This window comes from Salvelinus fontinalis, chromosome 7, assembly GCF_029448725.1.
Source record: "Salvelinus fontinalis isolate EN_2023a chromosome 7, ASM2944872v1, whole genome shotgun sequence".
NCBI classification, from domain to species: Eukaryota; Metazoa; Chordata; class Actinopteri; order Salmoniformes; family Salmonidae; genus Salvelinus; species Salvelinus fontinalis.
The window spans coordinates 35,961,048-35,985,892 of NC_074671.1; the positions used below are offsets into that span (position 1 = coordinate 35,961,048).

Below are 24,845 nucleotides of genomic sequence, written 5' to 3' on the forward strand. Positions count from 1 at the left end.
ATAGATATTTATAGCACTAACACTTTTTTCCAAAGAGGAAATGAATTGAATATCAAACAATAGGGGATGTGAGGGTTGATGGTGCACATCATTCAAACCGAGTTCTGAGCAGGGTTGGTGAAACGCACAGTGAACGCAGGGGTATAACACTCTCATCCTCCCCTTTCATCACTTAGGATGTGGCAGCAGGGGGGGGGGGACACAGAGGAGTGTGTGTGTGTGTATCTCGCTCGCTGAAGGACAGCTATTAACTGAAAAACATGCTAGTCCATTCAAGTAGTTCTGAGGGGGAACAATACATAGATATACAGTATGTGCGTGTACTGTATGTATACACCAGTACACTCTGAATACATCTCTCTACACTATCTTTCTCTCTCTTTATCTTTCTTCTCTCTCTCTCTCTCGTTCTCCCTCTATTCTTTCTTACTCTCACTCTCTGTCTATTATCTCTCTCGCTCTCTCTTCTTTCTATCTTTTTATCTTTCCCACTCCCTCTCTCGTTGTTGTTTACATGGCACATCTGGCATAAACCATATTACTGTTAATCCTGAGATTAAAACGGCAAATATTTTTTTGGGGGTCGCCATTTCCCTTTTGTTTATTAAGCAAAGAACACATTTGGGATCCATTCCAAAGCACACATTACAAATGATTAAATATAGCAGTGGTGACGGAGCAGTGGGATTGAAAACGCGGCGGTTGGCGGAGATTCTGTCCTTCTTTTCTGTCATGTCTCTTCAGTCTGACACGGGAGTTAATAGCCGCGGTGAACGCACACGCACACACACACACACACACAGTCTCCAGACGTGGTAGTGACGGGGTAGTGGACTGTTCATATCCTGGTTCACTCGCAGTGTGAATTTGGGTTTCGTTCAGGTGTTAGTTGAATTTGAGGCAGGTTAATTGAGGCAGGTTAATTGAGGCAGGTTAATTTGAGGCAGGTTAATTGAGGCAGGTTAATGGCACCATGTGTATTCTTCCCTGTTCACTCTGTGGGAACATTGCTCCCTTGAGTACAGATAGACTGTAGAGGGTAAATATTATAGAACTCTGTATTTGCATTGTAACTGACCCGACCTCTCCTTTCTGTCTACAGAAAAGAAAAAAGACAGGGTCTGTAAACACTGACCTGTGTTGGGCTCCACAGAGAAGTATGGCTGTCCTTGCAGGATGCTGTAGACCACCCTGGCACTGTTACCATATGTAGGGTCATCAGCGTCTGTAGCGGTCACCTGCATCACCACCGTGCCTGTGGAAGGAAAGAAGGAGGAGAAGAAAAAAAAAGAGGGTAACTTGGTGAGCAAAGTTATACACATGGAATGGAGTCCGAGGGCGTTGGGGAACACTCAATAACACAAGATTCAAGACAACTTCCTGAATCAGGCCAATAAAGTGAACTGGACTGAACTGAAGTCTTTGGTGGCGTCACAAATGACACCCATTCCTCCCCTCAAAAGAAATGCATACTATTCTATGCCCTCTATACATATAATTTCCTATTCTCTATACAAATCTCTCAGGCACCGTACGCAGCAGTTCCAGCAGCCAGTATAGCAGCTCCGCTGTTTGCAAGCCCCTAAAAACCTATTAGTGTATCTCGAGTGTCTGACAATCATATATCTGATCCAATGCAACGGCTGTGATCCATTTTCCTTATCAAAGAGGCGGAGAATGATATTCCAACGGAACAAAGCGGAGAAGTGTTCGTCAAATAGTACCACCCAGCGATGCCTAGAGGGGCCCAGTGTCGACTCATTAAAGGCATAAGAAGAATTAATTGAGTAGAACTATTTAATGGCAATGAACATAAATATAGAATTGTGCAATTGGCATTGGAATCGTGACCAACTGAAACGTCTAATTCAGTGTCAATGTGAGGTCTGCACGGGTGAAACTAGTGGGCGCCCGACATCTGAAGTCACTTTTCTCTTTAACCTCTTATTGAATAAATAAAGTGCAAGCTAATGTCTTTGATGATATCACTTTGCTTCTGAAGAGGGAATGCTCAGTATTTCACAGGACAAAGTGTCCAGTCGATTGCACTATAAAGGCCGGTCCAGAACAGGCCCTCTTTCAAGGCACACCTCACTTGTGGCTATGGGCAACTGCTTTTCTTACTCTTACAGTTTGTCACCTGTCGGTGTTACGTGAACAATGTCACTATTTAGTGTTAAGTGTATACTTCACATACCCAAGAATACCTAATATCTGAACTGCATGATTACTTGTCTCGAATTCCAACTACAGAATTGACATACACCAGGCAAAAACAGAGTTTTTAATGTGTTGTAATTGATAACTGAACAGAGTATTCAAAAGATTAGCTCAAGTATATAATATAAATCAGCATCATTGGGCCGCTTCACTTAGTTTGTTTGGCTGTAATAAAACAGCTAATGGACCGTAATCATTCGCATTTAACGACTCACTTTATTCACCCCAAAATGGCAACCGATTCTCTATGAGCCCTGCTCAAATGTAGTGCACTACATAGGGAATAGGGTGCTATTTGGGACGTAGACAATAGTTCCTCTCATTATTATGATTGATAAAGCCCTCATTGATCCAACGGGATGGGCATTTGTTTGTAACAACTTTAGCTTGTCTCACACATAAGCCTTCCAATCCTGCCATCCATTGCAGATACAAGTATGGCATATATTATCACCACCGACAGCATGCGATCCCCCTCTTTTATAATGATGTCCAGGCTATCCGTTTAACTGTGGAACTGATGAACAATGGTCGGTCAGGCTATGAGTTACAGTTACACACAGGGCAAAACTGGATGACATGGTTATGACTTGACAACCAGACACATTTCAACCACTTCTGCCCTGCTAGGTGTCTGTGGTAAGAAGTGAGTGAGATGGATGTAGGGATGTTCTCTGTAGCCTACTTCTGTCATACGTACCAAGAGGTTACATCTCTGGTACGTGAGTGAAGTAGGGGTAAGGGTGTAGGTGATCGTACATATTCAGTGCGGACATCTCAGGTATGTGTGTGAAAAAACCTACACTCGATCCCTCCGATGTCAACAACTACAGACCAGTATCCCTTCTTTCTTTTCTCTCCAAAACTCTTGAACGTGCCGTCCTTGGCCAGCTCTCCTGCTATCTCTCTCAGAATGACCTTCTTGATCCAAATCAGTCAGGTTTCAAGACTAGTCATTCAACTGAGACTGCTCTTCTCTGTGTCACGGAGGCGCTCCGCACTGCTAAAGCTAACTCTCTCTCCTCTGCTCTCATCCTTCTAGACCTATCGGCTGCCTTTGATACTGTGAACCATCAGATCCTCCTCTCCACCCTCTCCGAGCTAGGCATCTCCGGCGCGGCCCACGCTTGGATTGCGTCCTACCTGACAGGTCGCTCCTACCAGGTGGCGTGGCGAGAATCTGTCTCCGCACCACGTGCTCTCACCACTGGTGTCCCCCAGGGCTCTGTTCTAGGCCCTCTCCTATTCTCGCTATACACCAAGTCACTTGGCTCTGTCATATCCTCACATGGTCTCTCCTATCATTGCTATGCAGACGACACACAATTAATCTTCTCCTTTCCCCCCTCTGATAACCAGGTGGTGAATCGCATCTCTGCATGTCTGGCAGACATATCAGTGTGGATGACGGATCACCACCTCAAGCTGAACCTCGGCAAGACGGAGCTGCTCTTCCTCCCGGGGAAGGACTGCCCGTTCCATGATCTCGCCATCACGGTTGACAACTCCATTGTGTCCTCCTCCCAGAGTGCTAAGAACCTTGGCGTGATCCTGGACAACACCCTGTCGTTCTCAACTAACATCAAGGCGGTGACCCGTTCCTGTAGGTTCATGCTCTACAACATTCGCAGAGTACGACCCTGCCTCACGCAGGAAGCGGCGCAGGTCCTAATCCAGGCACTTGTCATCTCCCGTCTGGATTACTGCAACTCGCTGTTGGCTGGGCTCCCTGCCTGTGCCATTAAACCCCTACAACTCATCCAGAACGCCGCAGCCCGTCTGGTGTTCAACTTTCCCAAGTTCTCTCACGTCACCCCGCTCCTCCGCTCTCTCCACTGGCTTCCAGTTGAAGCTCGCATCCGTTACAAGACCATAGTGCTTGCCTACAAAGCTGTGAGGGGAACGGCACCTCCGTACCTTCAGGCTCTGATCAGGCCCTACACCCAAACAAGGGCACTGCGTTCATCCACCTCTGGCCTGCTCGCCTCCCTACCTCTGACGAAGTACAGTTCCTGCTCAGCCCAGTCAAAACTGTTCGCTGCTCTGGCACCCCAATGGTGGAACAAACTCCCTCACGACGCCAGGTCAGCGGAGTCAATCACCACCTTCCGGAGACACCTGAAACCCCACCTCTTTAAGGAATACCTAGGATAGGATAAAGTAATCCTTCTAACCCCCCCCCCCCCCCTTAAAAGAGTTAGATGCACTATTGTAAAGTGGTTGTTCCACTGGATATCATAAGGTGAATGCACCAATTTGTAAGTCGCTCTGGATAAGAGCATCTGCTAAATGACTTAAATGTAATGTAATGTAAATGTAATTAAGGGTTAGGGTGTAGGTGTTCATACGTACCCAGTGGGGACATCTCAGGTACCTCTGTGAAGTAGGGGTCCTTGGTGAACTTAGGCTCGTTGTCGTTAATGTCATGGATCTTGATGATAAACTCTGACTCTCCCTCTAGAGAGGTGTTAGTGATTCTGTTGACGGCCTTGGCCCGGAGCGTGTAGTAGGCCTTCTCCTCCCGGTCCAATCTCTTAGTGGCATGGATATCCCCAGAGTTCTCATCGATGATGAACAGACTACCGGCTCCATCACCGGTCAGGACATATCGTATGCTACCGTCACCCCGGTCCCCGTCTGAGTGGAGCTGTAGTGTAATGAGAAAGAAAGGGGACGAAGTCAATTCACAATAGCACTCAATCACAATACAAAGGATTTGCAATGCATATGCACATTTCAATTATTGGAATCCTCTTGGGACAAACAAAGAAACTTCAATAGTTTATGCCACTCTGTGCCAGTGACTGATTGCAAATGATCTGAAGACGAATAATCTAATTGTGACACAACAACATCCTGACCATTTACATATTTTTCAAAAATTACTCTATAGATGTTTGATTTAAGATATTTGTGTTATTTGTGTCCCCAATTTCCTATGAAATAATGATAATTTCATAGAAATGTAATCAGGCTGAGTGTGACCTGTGTGTCCTATGTCTGTTTTTACTAACTCTGAGGAGATCAGATCTCTCTAACATGCTGTAGAAACATGACATGATATTTTCAGTTCTTCTTTTCTTCAATCATCTCCTCTCCTATCAATCTCCACTCTACTCCACTATTTCTCCTGATGTGGCCTGTTTCTGTCTGCATGAACAACAGCTTAGCTTGCTCTGACATTTTAATTCAGCCACCAAATCTCCTCAACATATTCATGTCTGGGAACTCATCAAAATCTTGTCTGCGTCCTGAATTGCACCGTAATTCCATATATAGTGCATTTCCAGGGCCCATATATATCTGGTCAAAAGTAGTGCACTATACTGTATAGCCAAAAGGGTACTATTTGGGACACACTTGTCCTTCCTCTCTTTCCTCCTGCTGTTCCCCCTCCTTTTTTCTTTATATTTTAGTGCATTCAGAAAGTATTCAGACCCTTTGACTTTTTCCAAATTGTGTTACTTTACAGCCTTATTCTAAAATGTATTCCTTTTTCTACTGAATCTACTGAAATATCACATTTACATAAGCATTCAGAGCCTTTACTCAGTACTTTGTTGAATCACCTTTGGCAGCGATTACAGCCTCGAGTCTTCTTGGGTATGACGCTACAAGCTAGGCATATTTGGGGAGTTTATTCCATTCTTCTTTGCAGATCCTCTCAAGCTCTGTCAGGTTAGATGGGGTTGTTGCTCTACATCTATTTTCTGGTCTCTCCAGAGATGTTCAATCGAGTTTAAGTCTGGCTGGGCCACTCAAGGACATTCAGAGACTTGTCCCGAAGTCACTCCTGTGATGTCTTGGCTGTGTGCTTAGGGTCGATGTCCTGTTGGAAGGTGAACCTTTGCCCCAGTCTGAGGTCCTGAGTGCTCTGGAGCAGGTTATCATCAAGCATCTCTCAGTACTTTGCTCCGTTCATCTTTCCCTTGATCCTGACAAGTCTCCCAGTCCCTGATGCTGAAAAACATTCCTACAGGATGATGCTGCCACCACCATTCTTCACCGTAGGAAAGTTGCCAGGTTTCCTCCTGACATGATGCTTGGCATTCAGGCCAAAGAGTTAAATATTGGTTTCATTACATCAGAGAATCTATTTTCTCAAGGTCTGAGAGTCCTGTTAATGCGAGTGTAGCGAAATGCTTGTGCTTCTAGTTCCGACAGTGTAGCAATATCTAACATGTAATCAAACAGTTCCACAACTGCTAGTACCTAATACACACAAATCTAAGTAAAGGAATGGAATAAGAATATATACATATATACATATACATATATGGATGAGAAAAGACAGAGCAGCATAGGCTAGATTCAATAGATGGTATAAAATACAGTATATACATTAGATGAGTAATGCAAGATATGTAAACATTATTAAAGTGGCCTTATTAAAGGGACTAGTGATCCATTTATTAAAGTGGCCAATGATTTCAAGTCTGTATGAAGGCAGCAGCCTCTCTGTCTTAGTGATGGCTGTTTAACAGTCATGACAGCCTTAAGAGAGAAGCTGTTTTTCAGTATTTCGGTCCCAGCTTTGATGCACCTGTACTGACCTCGCATTCTGGATGGTAGCAGCGTGAACAGGCAGTGGCTCAGGTGGTTGTTGTCCTTGATGATCTTTTTGGCCTTCCTGTGACCACGGGTGCTGTAGGTGTCCTAGAGGGCAGGTAGTTTGCCACTGGTGATGCATTGTGCAGACCGCACCACCCTCTTGAGAGCCTTGCGGATGTGGGCGGTGCAGTTGCCGTACCAGGCGGTGCAGTTGCCGTACCAGGCGGTGATGCAGCCCGACAGGATGCTCTCAATTGTGCATCTGTAAAAGTTTGTGAGGGTTTTGGGTGACAAGCCAAATTTCTTCAGCCTCCTGAGGTTGAAGAGGTGCTGTTGCGCCTTCGTCACCACACTGTCTGTGTGGGTGGACCACTTCAGTTTGTCCGTGATGTGTATGCCGAGGAACTTAAAATGTTCCACCTTCTCCACTGCTGTCCCGTCGTGTGGATAGGAGGGTGCTCCCTCTGCTGTTTCCAAAAGTCCATGATCATCTCCTTTGTTTTGTTGACGTTGAGTGAGAGTTTGTTTTGCTGACACCACACTCCGAGTGCCCTCACCTCCTCCCTGTAGGCCGTCTCGTCGTTGTTGGTAATCAAGCCTACGACTGTTGTGTCATCTGCAAACTTGATGATTGAGTTGGAGGTGTGCATGGCCACGCAGTCATGGGTGAACAGGGAGTACAGGAGGGGGCTGAGCACGTACCCTTGTGGGGCCCCAGTGTTGAGGATCAGCAAAGTGAAGATGTTGTGGAGGAAGTCCAGGACCAAATTGCACAGGGGCGGGGTTGAGACCCAGATTCTCTAGCTTAATGATGAGCTTGGAGGGTACTATGGTGTTGGATGCTGAGCTGTAGTCAATTAACAGCATTCTTACATAGGTATTCCTCTTGTCCAGATGGGGCAGTGTGCAGTGTTATGGCGATTGCATCGTCTGTGGACCTATTAGGGCGGTAAGAAAATTGAAGTGGGTCTAAGGTGACAGGTAATGTGTAGGTGATATGATCCTTGACTAGCCTCTCAAAGCACTTCATGATGTCAGAAGTGAGTGCCACAGGGCGATAGTCATTTAGTTCAGTTACCTTTGCCTTCTGGGGTACAGGAACAATGGTGGCCATCTTGAAGCATGTGGGGACAGCTTTCAGTTTTGCGCGAATGCCACCATCTATCCACAGTTTCTGGTCCTGTGTATTTTACTGAGGAGTGGCCCACTCTACCATAAAGTGCTGATTTGCGGAGTGCTTCACAGATGGTTGTCCTTCTGGAAGATTCTAACATCTACACAGAGGAACTCTGGAGCTCTGTCAGAATGACCATCGGGTTGTTGGCCTCCTCCCTGAACAAGGCTCTTCTCCCCCAATTGCTCAGTTTGGCCAGCTCTAGGTAGAGCCTTGACTTGACTAAACTTCTTCCATTTAAGAATGATGGAGGCCACTGTGTTCTTGGGAACCTTCAATGCTGCAGAAACTTTTGCGTACCCTTCCCCAGATCTGTGCCTCGACACAATCCTGTCTCTGAGCTCTACGCACAATTCCTTCAAACTCATGGCTTGGTTTTTGTTCTGACATGCACTGTCAACTGTCGGACCTTATATAGACAGGTGCGTGCCTTTACAAATCATGTCCAATCAATTTAATTTAGCACAGGTGGATTCCTATCAAGTTGTAGAAGCATTGCAAAGGGTCTGAATACGGATGTAAATAAGGTATGCATCTTTTTTATTTGTAATAAATTAGCAACATTTTCAAAAAACAGTTTTCGCTTTGTCATTATGGGTATTGAGTGTAGATTCATGAGGAATTGTTTTCATTTCATCTATTTTAGAATAAGGCTGTAATGTGTCAGGAATTCAGGAAGGTGAGTTTGTGTACAGTTTTCAAGATGTACTCTTTTTTCTTATAGACTCTTCCAAATTGTATATCATACACTGCAGATGGGGGAATCCTGGGAATGTTATGCTTCATTGACATTTGATAAACTTGCTATCCCACTTTAGAGACAGGTAGAAGAAAAATGCCTTGAATGATTTTCTCTCTTTCGAGAGACCCCTCATTCTTTACGCCCGTCAAGTATAGTTCACACCCTCTTAAGCCTTAGCCCCACCCATCTCTTTCAATATTTAAAAGCACGAGTAAGCATGTCATTGTCCTCCAGAAAGTACACTCCAAAAATTAGGGGTTCAACTTCTTCTAAGATCCTCAAAGTTCTTGGCACTGAAAATTGCCCCCAATAGATTCTTCCAAGAACTCCATAGGAGGTGGGGTTCATCGAGGAACCTCCTTAGTTGGTGTGGGTTCTTGCAAGACGCTAACTGCCGAACTGAAACATTTTGATTTGAATTTGAAAGGACAGCAGGTGCAGGCATTTAAATGAAAAATGCAAAGGTCTCCTCAATTTAAGTTCAAGTTTGTCCCTTGTATGATCTAAATTGGTATTGTTTTATAATGATACCATCGATCTTTTCATATTTGTGCAAATATTTCTAAAGCAGAAAATGGACACAATTCAGGGGATATCAATCAACAAAGAAGTAAGAATATGTAGGCTATAAGAATATGTTGAAGGCTAGCTGTATTGGGTGCAGATGACTGAACTGCTCATTTTTGCGTCTGTCTCTACAGGTATACAGACGAGGAGGCATACAAAGGTAGGGACAATTGGTATTGGTTTGTTATGCAGATCACATGTACCTCTTCAATGAAAATCCCATAGGCCTCTGCATTATGGACAAGGTATGTGTATGAACACCATTATATAAAAAAAAAGTTTTTTTCATTCACATTTATAACAAAAAAACAAGGTATGAATACTGTTGTGTGCATCTTTTGTTAAACATCTGTCGAATTACTATTTTGGGGATTCACAGACACTCCCTCCCTATAACAGAAAACCTGTTCGATCCCCATGCACTGCAAAATCATTCTGGCTATGGATATGGAGAACATCAACACATTAACATCAACATACCAGAGGATATACCAGTTGGACTTGCGGCTCTGCTGGGAGTTTAATATTGTGTTATTTTTATGCTTATTATTAATAATACAAAAAAGGTACTTCGAGGATCCATTAAAAGGTTTTTTTTGAAGAACTTATTGGGGTTCTTCTACAGTTTCAATTTGAAGAACCCCTAAAGGATACTCCAGGAACTTCTTATTTTTTAGAGTGTAGTCTCTATTATGCCCCTCAATTATCTCGGCCAATCATGGACCCTTCCTTTCTTCCTTCATAGCTCATGTATTCATATTTACGGACCCCAGACCAGCTTGTAATTAAGGCATATAAATGTTCATATGTTAAAGAAGACATCATATTTTTCTTCAAAAGCCCTGCTTTGAAGTAGGAAATAGCATCAAAAGCCTACGATCCTGAATCCGGTTAGCTTGTGATCCCTCCGTCCCCCTCCTCTTCTAGTCACCCACCCTACCCCTTTCTATGGCGGAAGTGAATTTACAGCCGCCCACCCGGGTCCCTGCTACTCAAATTAGGAGAAAAACCTCTCCCGAAAATCAATCTGTCAGCCAGACGTGGATCCACAATGGCTCCTGATAAATTTCTCTTGAAAATTCAATAAAAGACTCACCAGGGGGAAGAAAGCATTGATCATGGCCACCAGGATACCTCCACACGTCGATGCAGGGCCCTTTCTCCTCCCTCCTCCATGATATCAAATCATAATGAAATAAAGCAAAGGAGGCATATGTCCCAAATGGCACCCTATTCCCTATTTAGTGAACTTCTTTAGTGTGTCATTTGGGAAGCACGCAAGGAAGACGCTCCAGTACTAGTGCTCCAGGAGAGCTTTGGCCTTTTGTGGAGCACGTTTCTGTTCTGTAGGTCACCCATGCTCTATTAGATGAAGAACTATTCTATTTTATTACACACAATAAAGAGGTCACGAGACAGTCGTTTTTGAAAGGCAACATTAACCAACTCCACAAGATCCATAAATCCTAACATTTCAAGTGTAATAATAATAATAATCAATACATTCCTAAAAATAATGATATCACATACGTTTTTACCTTAATTCTGCATATTAGGAGCAGGAATATTGCAGACGTTTTTCTTTTAAATGAATGTATATCATCAGCACAGAAAATGGCATGGTGGTCCAGACATATTTAGCTGCCATTTGAGTATCACAGAGCTATAGGGTATACAATATGTATGGTTTTAGACAAGGCCCTTAGGTCAACCAGCCAGTTACCCTTTTAGCCCTACAGTCTACCGCCAAATAGTCTGGGTGTGTCCCAAATGGCACACTATCCCCTATGCAGTGGACTAGGGCACATATGGACTTATACACTTAATAACATTACTATTTAAATAACATAAGAAAGTGGTAACTATTTCATCATTGGGATACACATAGGCACTTGAGGAACTCACCTTTTGTAAGCCTCATTTAAGACATGCTCCAGAATACTGACAACTACTAAGTCTTTTTTAAACATTCCAATTTGGGCTGGATGTGTCAATGTATAGTGAGTAGAATTACTGTAGTACCTCAGTTATCCACGAAATCCCTAGTTTGAAAGCGACATCATGCACCCACAGCAGAGCATGAGAGAAAGAGAGAGAGCAATGACGTGGTGCACATATCTGCACGTACAGTGGTTCCTCCTTTAAAAGTTGAGAGCTTGCACCGCGGGATTTATAGGTACCCAGCGTCACGGCTTCATTGCTCCAGATTACCACAAGGGGGAGATAGAGCACTCATTATGCATTTTGGTCCCAAGGTTTTTTTATGACCAATCATATCGAGTGGTTCCAATGACGAATTTTGACACGAGCCACCCTTGCCCTTGTGGCGTTCTTCAACAAAGATGGCTGACAAAACATTATGGTGGAACAAGATGTAAGTTGTTATAACGTCATAACGAGTCAAGCAAAACATTTACAATTGAGAGGAATATGTTAGTTAATGTAAAGACAAACATTTGTGCATATTTTTTGTCATAAAGTTAATTTACGAAAATCACTATTTAGCAAGTTATCTGACTAGCTAACATTAGCCAGCTAGCTAGTGTTAGGACAATGAATTTGTAATTCGTGTTGTTTAATGTTTTAGGGACTCCTGAATAAACCAGCAAACCAGGCTGTCGTCTTGTGAAACAGTGGATGTAAAGAATCTAGCTAGCTAACGCATTTACTGCTAATTGAATGTACAATTAGCAGTAAATGTGTAAGCTTGCTTTGCAATGCAGCTGAAGAAACATAGCTAGCTAACTATTTACTTGCTTATTGTGTAGTGGAGGATAAAAAGAACTGTATGCATATGGATGTGTAGCTAGCTACAGTATGTAGCTGATCTGTGCATGGACCCTAAAACGTTAGGTTCTAAACTAATTTTCATACCAATCTATGAACCTCAGCTATCATAGTTGTTGTATCAATTTCAAGTCTGAATGGCATTAATGAAGCCTATGGATGGAGTAGAATATAATAACTTTATTGCGCCAAGGATACAAGTCCTATATACACATGTACTGTAGTTATGAGATTCCCACATTGTAGCCTGTAACGTAAACTCGCCCCATTCCGTTCCAATGTGAGCAACCGCAACATTCATACGAGGCTACAAAGAAAACTAATGGGACTGTAGCGACTGTGTTGACTTCAAAATCGGGGGTGTGAACTACGTTTCTATTCAAGCGTTGATCGACATGGTAATGGCTCTATAGCACAGGTGTCAAACTCATTCCACGGGGGGCCGAGTGTCTGCGGGTTTTCGCTCCTCCCTTGTACTTGATTGATGAATTAACATCACTAATTAGTTAGGAACTCCCCACACCTGGTTGTCTAGGGCTTTATTGAAAGGAAAAACTAAAAACCCGCAGACACTTAGCCCATCCGTGGAATGAGTTTGACACCCCTGCTCTATAGTATTGGAGAAAAGTTGAAAAAACGGACCCTCCGTTACATCGTGACGTGTCATGTCGTAACGTACAGCACGCATAAAGCAACTATTTCTGTCTTACAATCTCTCTCCACCAGGTGTAGCACTTCTCTCATCGTTTAAAAACAAGAAATGGACAGTGACGGTAAGGGGGGGATACCTAGTCATTTTTTGCGTCATCATTGCATGCGATCATCATTCTCAAAGCCGCTATTTACTTCTAAGATCACTTTATCACCGCCCTAAAAACCTGATTCAAATTCGACACAAACCTTCAAAAAGGTATGTAATGACACATTATATAAACTCTTATAGTGTTTTATTTCCATTTTAGAGGCGATAAGGTGATAAGTTGGACAGATCGAGTGAAGAAATGCTATTTTCCCACAAAACATCTCTCCTTCTCACTATCACACATTAGTTTCGCTTCCCCACCCGCCATTTTTTTTAAAGACCCTACGGAGCTCATTGTCTTGTTGAATTATGCAGAAACGGGCAGCGTGGGGGTCATGTAATTCATTCTGTTGGAAAGGGGAGAAATTGTGCTTTACAATGGTATTGACATTACAGTTGATCTGGAAGTATTATGTTTTTGGGGCGCTAAAATAAGGGCAATTGTACGGACCAAGGCGATGTACAAAAGTGAGTGAGTTTACGTTACATTGAACATATTTACTGATCATGTACTCTTCCCTGGCAAATAAAGGTGCGGTTCAGGTTTGAATCTCTGAGACATTCTTTTTCAGTCATATCAAACTCCATTATTTGAATGTATGTATTACAACTATACACTTCAACAATGTTTACCACTCCTGCTCCTGGGACATCAATGATTACACATTGTAACTATGCAATAGACTAGAACCATGATTGATTTGTAATGCATATATACAAAAAAAATCTATGCATATCTAACTCCCTTCATCTGCATTAATCTGAGGACACAGGATAGTATTTCAATGAGATACTTAATTTCAACCAGTGGAGAATGTTGAAACGCTTTATTGAAAGAAGTTCATTATCCAGGTGTTATAAATGCATTATAATTATGATAATTGTAATATTATAAATACAAGTGCAATCTGTACTTCAATGCACATATGGTGTGCATTATAAAACGAGGAAGAAAGACGAGATGGGGAGAGAGGTGTAGAAGACAGAAAGAGAAAGAGGTAAAAACAGCGGTAGACAGCATATGATTCATGAATTACTGTGCTACCCTAATATTCTCCCAGTTCATCACAATTGCGGTGTCTCCTAACCAGCCTTGAGCTCCCAGTTGGTCCGAAGGTTATCTTAAGAGCGGGTGAGGTGGCGATGACAGGACTGGCTTCCTCTCACATCAATACATACCTGCAGACGAGTGACAAATGGATAGAGAGAGAGCATGATTAAGCCTTGTTTCTTTTGTTTTTTTTACACGGTCGGTCATCTTAAATCAGGAGGTGAAATGCAAAACTGACCTTGGATCATTAACTCCGGGACTACTACATCGATGTCTGTATTTCAATGTAAAGCATCTCTATAATAATACTTCCTGTTGACCCGACCAAGTGACATCTCACCTATGATCATGCTGTGCCCTCTGTGTCAGCCAGGTCAGATGCGGGAGGGGTTCACCAAAACAGCTGATATATCCAAGAGGATTTAGGGAGAAGGGGGAGAGGGGCTGAAGTGAATAAGAGAGACTGTTATTGTCTGTGTGTGTGTGTGGTCTCACCTGGTGTCCACACTAATTGGCTACAGAGTACTTTATGCTAAAAAACAGACACATGAGGACAAACAATAGAAGATAATGTCAATAGAAGATACTTTATGTGATGCAGACACAAATCGGAGTGTACCGGAAACATTTAAATATAGAGGGCTATGTGTCTCACCACTTGGTTATTGCAAGGCTAACCCCCAGGGAAAATTATAGTCCAGTGAAAATGGCTGTGTTTATGCGTTGTAAATCTGAAAATTAGCAGCTGACATCTCAAGGGTTTTTTAATTAATATATGTGAGACAGGTTCCATGTACCACAAGACAGGCAGAGACGGAGAAAAAGAACACAGAACAGTTTAATTACCTCTGGTTATGGACACTTTTGCCAGCAATAAAGCTTCCACGGCCTGTTCCTCGGACAGTGAACATCTGGCAATATCTACATTTTCGACCCCTTGATCAGCTCGCTCTCTGAAAGTAAAGAAAACAGCTTATTTTTTATAGATATGAAAACAATAACTTAGATATGACCGTGCAATCTAAAGCAGCAGATTTTTAGGATATACAGCCCAGTGCTGCTTACCTGAGATGCAATCATCAAACAGACCTTCTTCGTAGGTGTCCGCTTTGACTTCCTTTGTTTGGAAAAAAGTTGCTTTCAGAACAATTATTTTTGATGGAATATAAAAAAAGGTTTTGCTCTCGACAAAAAGACACAAATGTACCTCCATAAGAATGTTCCTGTGAATAACCACACCTTCATACAAACGCTCTACTGTATGCAGAATTCCTGACGCACAACCGAAGATGCTGCCATATCCTGCCAGCAGGCCCACAAGCGAGCCACTCAGGAGCAGAATGATGATGCGTGGAAGAGGGAAAGGAATGAGATGGGAACAGTAATTTGTTGCAATTTGGGGAGGAGGGCTAATAGCTGAACAATAGACTATTCAACCTTTACTTAATACACTAATAGCAGAGCTAAGTGTGAACCCCCCCCCCGCTCCCCCCCACTCCTATCACAGACCAGATTTTCCCTGACGACCAAGGGGTAGCTTACTACTCAATATAATAAAGTAATGGCTTTAAAATAAGTTACCTTACACGTTATGTTGGCTGACAATTTGTTCGCTACACTGTCCTTACGGACCACATAGCATATCATTACAGCAGTATGTACCACCCTGCATATCACTGCTGGCTTGCTTCTGAAGCTAAGCAGGGTTGGTCCTGGTCAGTCCCTGGATGGGAGACCAGATGCTGCTGGAAGTGGTGTTGGAGGGCCAGTAGGAGGCACTCTTTCCTCTGGTCTAAAAAATAAATAAAATATATATATCCCAATGCCCCAGGGCAGTGATTGGGGACACTGCCCTGTGTAGGGTGCCGTCTTTCGGATGGGACGTTAAATGGGTGTCCTGACTCTCTGAGGTCATTAAAGATCCCATGGCACTTATCGTAAGAGTAGGGGTGTTAACCCCGGTGTCCTGGCTAAATTCCCAATCTGGCCCTCAAACCATCATGGTCACCTAATAATCCCCAGTTTACAATTGGCTCATTCATCCCCCTCCTCTCCCCTGTAACTATTCCCCAGGTCGTTGCTGCAAATGAGAACGTGTTCTCAGTCAACTTACCTGGTAAAATAATGGTAAAATAAAAAAAATAAAAATAAAATAAATGTACCGGTATGTTAGCTAGCTACCTAACGTTAGTAGTTATACATCAAACTTGCCAGTATATTAACTATAGGCTCTCTAACTACCCAACGTTTATTGACTTGATTATTCTCGTCATTCTTAGCTTAGCTAAATGGTATTGTCGTTGTACTTTCTCAATGGACATTTGGGTGCTTCGTAAATTCGCTCTGGCTGGACAATAGAACTAGTCAAAATTCACCCAAGGCTGAAAAACTGGAACACTAGCGCGAGCACATTAATGGAATCGAACGTTCGCAGAGCCTGTTTTGACTGGAGTGATGCTTAGAATTCCACAAAAAATATATCTCTTTTATTTCACCACTACAATCTGTTTGTTGGACAAAACTGGAAAAAACTACTTGTGTAGAAAGTAAATATCTGCACCTCGATGGTGTCAACTGTGCTTATGACTGCGTAAATAAAAACTTCTGACTATAACTGGTCTACCGATCAATGACAAATGAGCTCGCTGCCCAGACTTACACAATTACAAAGAGGAGATTCTTCTGATTAAAATGGTGCCCGTGTAACAGTTTTGCCTCCGTCCCTCTCCTCGCCCCTACCTAGGCTTGAACCAGGGACCCTCTGCACACATAGATAACAGCCACCCTCAAAGCATTGTTACACATAACTCCACAAAAGCAGCAGCCCTTGCTAGGGGAACAACTACTTCAAGGTCTCAGAGCGAGTGACATCACCGATTGAAACGCTATTAGCGCGCACCCCGCTAACTAGGTTACAATCGGTTACACCTGATTTGAAAAAAAATCTAAATATACACATTGTGAGATATTTGGAAAAATAGACAGACATGCCTATATTTCCCCTATAGGAAACAATGGGAAGACAGCAGAGTTAGAATATTATTTTTGTTGTTTACATTTTAACTATAAAACAATGTGAGCAGGTCTCATTGAAAAACAATAGCGAAGCAGGCATTGGGGCGTTGAACAATGAGCTGGGAATAGCACGTTCGGAAGGCAAGTTGGTGCCACGGTGCTCAATAGAACTAGCTAGCAGGGTGAAAAATGCACTAAAATAAGGCCTGTTTTTTCGCGATTACTTTAAATTGACGGCAAGCAGCTGGGAAATATGGTCATATTATGAAACTGGGCTCCACGGCAGATGCAATGAACTAGTTTTTATCAGAAAAGAACGTTTTTAAAAATGTAATGTGTTCAGCCAACTATCTACATGGGTTTCAGAGCATTCTCGTCTGAGTGTACCAGAGCGAAGAATAATTACTTTACGAGCGCTCAACACCCGTTGAATATGGCCGGTGTCAGTAAACGTTGGATAAAAAGCATAATTAAATTGTTTCCAGCAGCACATTTACAGTCACCAACGCTCTGGTTAACATGAAAACTGACTTACCAGCTCTGCTAGGGCAAGTAAAATGGTCAGAGTGGTCTCTTTTGTGTCTGGAAGTAGCTAGCCAACGTTAGCTTGGGTGCTTGACTGCCGTTGTAAGGCCAGAGCGCTCAAATCAACCCTACTCCTACGCCCGAACGTCCAGTGTGCGCTCCGAGAGCGAAACGGTCTGAATTTACAAACTGACAATTTTTCTCTGAATGGAAACACCATAGTATTAATCAAATTAATTAATTAATTTCATTATAATCATATACCATATACTATGTTATTACAAAAATGGGTTTAAATTCTCTGGTAATGTCAATACGGAATACGATCAAATGCTTCTCAAAGATGCCCTCTGGTGGTCAAACTAGCAATAACTTGTAGTAACAGAATAAATGGCTGAGAATTAAATGACATGCCACAGAATGCTGCAACATTACATTTACATTTACATTTAAGTCATTTAGCAGACGCTCTTATCCAGAGCGACTTACAACTTGGAAAGTTCATACATATTCATCCTGGTCCCCCCGTGGGAATTGAACCCACAACCCTGGCGTTGCAAGCGCCATGCTCTACCAACTGAGCCACACGGGACCAGCATGCAGGGTGTGCCGCAGTATGGCACAGATTTTATAGGAGGAACCACTGTATATGACGTAGTACGCAATTTTAGTGTACCATTTTTGGCTCGTGAGCGCTACAGAACTATACAAACTAATGGAGAATCTCTTTAAGTACAAAAGTGTCAGTGATCAACCTTAACATGTGTTTACAATACAACAGAACATTTTTGCTCTCCAAGATGGCGTAGCAGTAGGACGTGTGTGTTTGTCTTTGTCTTATCCCGTGTAAATAGCAAATCTTTTTCATATATATCTTAATCTCACTTTCTATCTACAAACTAAATATACTTTCCTGCAACCCGCCTCACCCTATGTGGTACAGATCTGCTATTTCTATTCCTTATAACTGGAACTTCCATCAGGCTCTAGCCAGCTAACTAGCTACTGGTCTTTGTTAGCCACGGCTAGCAGTCTTCACCTTTTTCTCGGTCACCAGCCAGCCGTAGCTCAGACAACACCTGCCAGTCTGAACAGCGTGATATCAAGCCAGAGCATATCGGACTGCTTCTCTCTACCACATCACTGGATTCCTGCCGCTCTGGATCATTACACCGGATCATCGCAGCTAGCTAGCTGCAAACGAGTGGCTACTGTTAGCTAACACCTCTGTCCTGAAGCAAGCACCAGCTAGCTTTGAGCTAGGCCCATATACCAGCTAATTCTAGGGCTACAATACCTACTTTGCCAATTTGCCTGGACCCTTTATTGTCGACACGGAGCCCCGCCGATCCTTCACGACTGGACTGCCGACGTGATCGCCCAATGTGGTCTTAACAGGCTATTATGTTACGATGTCGCCGAAGAACCATCTACTTAGACCCGGCCCGCTATCTTTTCTGAACGCTGTGTCCTCTGCTCGCCTGGTGTAGTAGTGACTACCGAATGGCACCCTGACTCACCTATTGCTGCTCTTTTGACCCTATGATCACTTGGCTACACAGCTGATGCCCCCTGGACTGTTTCAATAACACGGTACCTCGTTTTGTTTACCTGTCCGCCCCAGCCTCGAACTAAGGTCCTGTATATACCTAATTGACCCTTTCTGCCCATTCATCGCCATTTACCCGTTGTTTTCTTAACTCTCCTGATCAACACCTGTGATTGCTTTATGCCTCTCTCTAATGTCAATATGCCGTGTCTACTGCTGTCTGGCTAGTTCTTATTCTTTTATTTCACTGTAGAGCCCTCAGTACCGCTCAAAATGGCTTAGATAGCTCTTTTGTCCCACGCCACACACATGCGGAGACCTCACCAGGCTTAACTGGTGCTTCCAGAGAATGAAACCTCTCATCGTCACTCAACGCCTAGGTTTACCTCCACTAACCTCACAACCCACTATATCATTGTCAGTAAATTATGCCCTGAATCTATTTTACCACGCCCAGAAATCTGCTCCTCTTATTCTTTGTCCCCAATGCACTAGACGACCAGTTCTTATAGCCTTTAGCCGTACCCTTATCCTACTCCTCCTCTATTCCTCTGGTGATCAGTAAAGCCCTGCCTTATCTCAGCTCACTGGTCTTCATAGCAGGACCCACCCGTAGCATGTGCTCCAGCAGATATATTTCACTGGTCATCCCCAAAGCCAACTCCTCCTTTGGCCACCTTTCCTTCCAGTTCTCTGCTGCCAATGACTGGAACGAATTGCAAAAATCATTGAAGTTGGAGACTTATTTCTCCCCCACTAACTTTAAGCATCAGCTGTCAGAGCAGCTTACCAATCATTGCACCTGTACACAGCCCATCTGTAAACAGCCCACCCAACTGCCTCATCCCCATATATTTATTTTGGTCGTTTACACTCCAGTATCTCTACTTGCACATTCATCTTCTGCCCATCTATCACTCCAGTGTTTAATTGCTAAATTGTAATTATTTTGCTACTATGGCCTATTTATTGCCTTACCTCTCTAATCGTACTACATTTGCACACACTGTATATAGATTGTTCTATTGTGTTATTGACTGTACGTTTGTTTATACCATGTGTAACTCTGTGTTGTTTGTGTCGCACTGCTTTGCTTTATCTTGGCCAGGTCGCAGTTGTAAATGAGAACTTGTTCTCAACTAGCCTACCTGGTTAAATAACGGTGTTTTTTTATAATTAATGTAAAAAAACAGAATGACATTTGCTCTCATTGGTGTCTAAAAATAACTATCTGAAAGCAACGCCAACTGGCTGGGTCAAAAATAACCCAACGTGTGTTCTCTTCTCTATTTACCCAGTTCTGGGGTGTTTTTAACCCAGCATGTTTTTTTTTTGTTTACTGTTGATATTTAAACCAGGTAGATTGCTACACTCACCCGACAAGTCAACGCATCTCATGTTTGGATACTGGTCACTTAATCTCCGTACATGGCAGACTGGGAGACCTTACGAGCTCTGTAAACAGCAGATAAACAGGTGCAACCAAACAACGGACTGGGTCGGGATGGGGGTGTTGAACTTGATGACATCACAACGACTTGCGGGCAGTGGGTTCAGAACAAAAATGACAAAAACTGTAAAAAATATATATATATACAGTACCAGTCAAAAGATTGGACACACCTTCTCATTCAATGGTTTTTCATGATTTTTTGTACTATTTTCTACATTGTAGAATATTAGTGAAGTCATCAAAACTATGTCATTGTCTTGTTGAAAAACAAAAGATAGTCCCACTAAGCGCAAACCAGATGGGATGGCGTATCACTGCAGAATGCCGTGTTAGCATTTGAATTCTAAATAATCACTGACAGTGTCACCAGCAAAGCACCCACCCCCACACAATCACACCTCCTCCTCCATGCTTCATGTTGGGAACCACACATGTGGAGATCATCCTTTCACCTACTCTGTGTCTCACAAAGACACGGCGGTAAAATTTGGAGTCATCAGACCAAAGGACAAATTTCCACCGGTTTAACGTCCATTGCTAGTATTTCCTGGCTCGTGTTTCTTCTTATTGGTGTCTTTTAAAGTGGTTTCTTTGCAGCAATTCGACCATGAAGGCCTAATTCATGCAGTCTCCTCTGAAAAGTTGATGTTGAGATGTGTCTGTTACTTGGACTTGTGAAGCATTTTCTTAGGCTACAATTTCTGAGGTAGCGTTAACTCTAAAGTACTTATGCTCTGCAGTAGAGGTAACTCTGGGTCTTCCTTTCCTGTGGCGGTCCTCGTGCGACTGAACTTGAGGGAACTTTGAAGTTCTTGACATTTTCCGTGTTGACTGACCTTCATGCCTTAAAGTAACGATGGAATGTTGTTTCTCTTTGCTTATTTAATATGGACTCGGTCTAATACCAAATAGGGCTATCTTCTGTACACCACCCCTACCTTGTTACAACACAATTGATTGGCTCAAATGCATTAAGAAGGAAAGAAATTCCACAAATTAACTTTTAACAAGGCACACCTGTTAATTGAAATGCATTCTAGGTGACTAATAATTGAAGCGGGTTGAGAGAATGCCAAGAGTGTGCAAAGCAAGGCAAAGGGTGGCTACATTGAAGATTTTCAAATATAAAATATAGTTTGATTCTTTTTTTGGTTACAATATGATTCCATATGTGTTATTTCTTACTTTTGATGTCTTCACTATTATTCTACAATGTAGAAAACAGTAAAAATAAAGAAAAATCCTTGAATGAGCAGGTTTGTCCAAACGTTTAAATGGTACTGTATATAAATATATATACACTGCTCAAAAAAATAAAGGGAACACTTAAACAACACAATGTAACTCCAAGTCAATCACACTTCTGTGAAATCAAACTGTCAACTTAGGAAGCAACACTGATTGACAATAAATTTCACATGCTGTTGTGCAAACGGAATAGACAACAGGTGGAAATTATAGGCAATTAGCAAGACACGCCCAATAAAGGAGTGGTTCTGCAGGTGGTGACCACAGACCACTTCTCAGTTCCTATGCTTCCTGGCTGATGTTTTGCTCACTTTTGAATGCTGGCGGTGCTTTCACTCTAGTGGTAGCATGAGACGGAGTCTACAACCCACACAAGTGGCTCAGGTAGTGCAGCTCATCCAGGATGGCACATCAATGCGAGCTGTGGCAAGAAGGTTTGCTGTGTCTGTCAGCGTAGTGTCCAGAGCATGGAGGTGCTACCAGCAGACAGGCCAGTACATCAGGAGACGTGGAGGAGGCCGTAGGAGGGCAACAACCCAGCAGCAGGACCGCTACCTCCGCCTTTGTGCAATGAGGAGCACGGCCAGAGCCCTGCAAAATGACCTCCAGCAGGCCACAAATGTGCATGTGTCAGCATATGGGCTCTGAGGATCTCATCTCGGTACCTAATGGCAGTCAGGCTACTTCTGGCAAGCACATGGAGGGCTGTGCGGCCCCACAAAGAAATGCCACCCCACACCATTACTGACCCACCGCCAAACCGGTCATGCTGGAGGATGTTGCAGGCAGCAGAACGTTCTCCACGGCGTCTCCAGACTCTGTCACGTCTGTCACATGTGCTCAGTGTGAACCTGCTTTCATCTGTGAAGAGCACAGGGCGCCATTGGCGAATTTGCCAATCTTGGTGTTCTCTGGCAAATGCCAAACGTCCTGCACGATGTTGGGCTGTAAGCACAACCCCCACCTGTGGACGTCGGGCCCTCATACCACCCTCATGGAGTCTGTTTCTGACCGTTTGAGCAGACACATGCACATTTGTGGCCTGTTGGAGGTCATTTTGCTGTGCTCTGGCAGTGATCCTCCTTGCACAAAGGCGGAGGTAGCGGTCCTGCTGCTGGGTTGTTGCCCTCCTACGGCCTCCTCCACGTCTCCTGATGTACTGGCCTGTCTCCTGGTAGCACCTCCATGCTCTGGACACTACGCAGACAGACACAGCAAACCTTCTTACCACAGCTCGCATTGATGTGCCATCCTGGAAGAGCTGCACTACCTGAGCCACTTGTGTGGGTTGTAGACTCCGTCTCATGCTACCACTAGAGTGAAAGCACCGCCAGCATTCAAAAGTGAGCAAAACATCAGCCAGGAAGCATAGGAACTGAGAAGTGGTCTGTGGTCACCACCTGCAGAACCACTCCTTTATTGGGCGTGTCTCGCTAATTGCCTATGATTTCCACCTTTTGTCTATTCCATTTGCACAACAGCATGTGAAACTTATTGTAAATCAGTGTTGCTTCCCAAGTGGACAGTTTGATTTCACAGAAGTGTGATTGACTTGCAGTTACATTGTGTTGTTTAAGTGTTCCCTTTATTTTTTGAGCAGTGTATATATATTTATATTCCGGACTCTTAGATTGTTTGTTCTGATACGTCTTAATTTCTTTATTTTAACTTTTTTGAGTATGTGCATATTGTTGTGTATTATTAAACACACAAGAATTTCGCTGCTCCTGCAATAACATCAGCAAATCTGTGAATGCGACCAATAAACTTTGATTTGATTTGTGCTCCGCCAGAGACCAAGGCTTTGCCATGGCGCAGGTACAAAAAGTGTTTCTGTCTGTGCCATATTACAAACTCCAACGCCCAGCGGGGGATGGGGGAGCATGAAAAGATGCTGAGAGCAGAGCTAGGCCCCACTTTCCCTACCACCACCACCCTGGGAGCCTCCGAGACTGGGCTGCTCCCCACAGATCCCCACATAGCCTATGTGTGACTCAAATGGCACCCTAGTACCTTTGAGTTGCGCTACTTTTGACCAGGGTGCATAGAGCATTGATGAAAAGTAGTGCTGTGCATTATGTAGGGAATAATGTGCCATTTGGAACACGTTTCAGGAAGGCGCTGACTGACACACAGCTAGACTGACTTGGGAACGCCGAGTAGGAACCAGCCTAGCCTGATGCATTATGTCTCTGTTCACTTGCTTTTTTCCTTCAATGTTCCCCGATTTCCAGCCCATTACTGTGGGGTAAACAGGGCCAGGCAGTGAAGGGAGTGTAGCAAAGGGGAGCGCGGGGAGAAAATAGATAGAATATAACTGCTCGCTTGGGAGGAGCGGAGAGACCATACCCACCAGGCCTAACAAACCATTGGGGCCTATCAGGGTCTGTAAATACTTTATGAGATATGATGGTACAGTACAAATACTCCTCAACCACAGGCCATTAACCATTTTCACTATGAATGTGCCCTTTGGTAAAGCAGGAAAATAATCAAATAAGCAAACATACTCTTCCCCAGTGACAGCCCAGGCTCTCTTTAGGCCGATATGTTGCTCGACTGCTAATGAGACTCCGTGTACGGTGATTCTCTTCTCTTCCTCCAGGAAAAACAACCAACCAGCACATACACACACCAAGATAACAGCCAACGGTCGCATCCCAAATGGTGCCCTATTCCCTATTTTGTGCAGTACTTTTCACAAAGACCATTAGGGCTCTGGTAAAAAGTAGTGCACTCAGGGGTCTAAAGTGTGACCAATTTGGTCACATCTGCAACAAAATATTTTGCTGTGTGACCTGGAGTTTTATTTTGGGTGCACCAGTGTGACTAAAAGAGAATCCAATAAAAGATTCAATGCGGAACAATATTTCACCTCAACACCCTTCTCTACACTGCTCAAACAAAACAGACTGCCTCCCGCGGCTACTTGCTTACAGTTCCCGGGCCACACACACTAAATCCTGCCCCGTCACTAAAGCAGGCAGCAAACAGTTCCTCCACGCTGTTTATTCTCTCAGAATGCTGTCAATTCATGCACTAAACATGCTCTTCCAAGACAGGAACAATGCTGCTTTCCACGTTGCGTCTAAAAATGAATCCACATATTTCTCTATTATACTATTAGTTTGTGTGTCTTGCTCTCTGCAAAATGTGAGTTA

At 43.4% G+C, this 24,845-nt stretch overlaps 1 protein-coding gene across 1 annotated transcript in view; it reads right to left on the reverse strand.

Annotated features, from left to right (window-relative positions):
• The window catches only part of LOC129859456 (cadherin-6-like), a 96,385-nt gene that overhangs the window by 17,795 nt on the left and 53,745 nt on the right, over positions 1 to 24,845 (reverse strand). Inside the window, exons 3-4 of the mRNA XM_055929270.1 lie at positions 4,573 to 4,867; positions 1,136 to 1,255 (exon numbers count right to left, since the gene is read on the reverse strand). Coding sequence (XP_055785245.1) covers positions 1,136 to 1,255; positions 4,573 to 4,867 — 415 coding nt within the window. The remainder of the gene's footprint in view (positions 1 to 1,135; positions 1,256 to 4,572; positions 4,868 to 24,845) is intronic.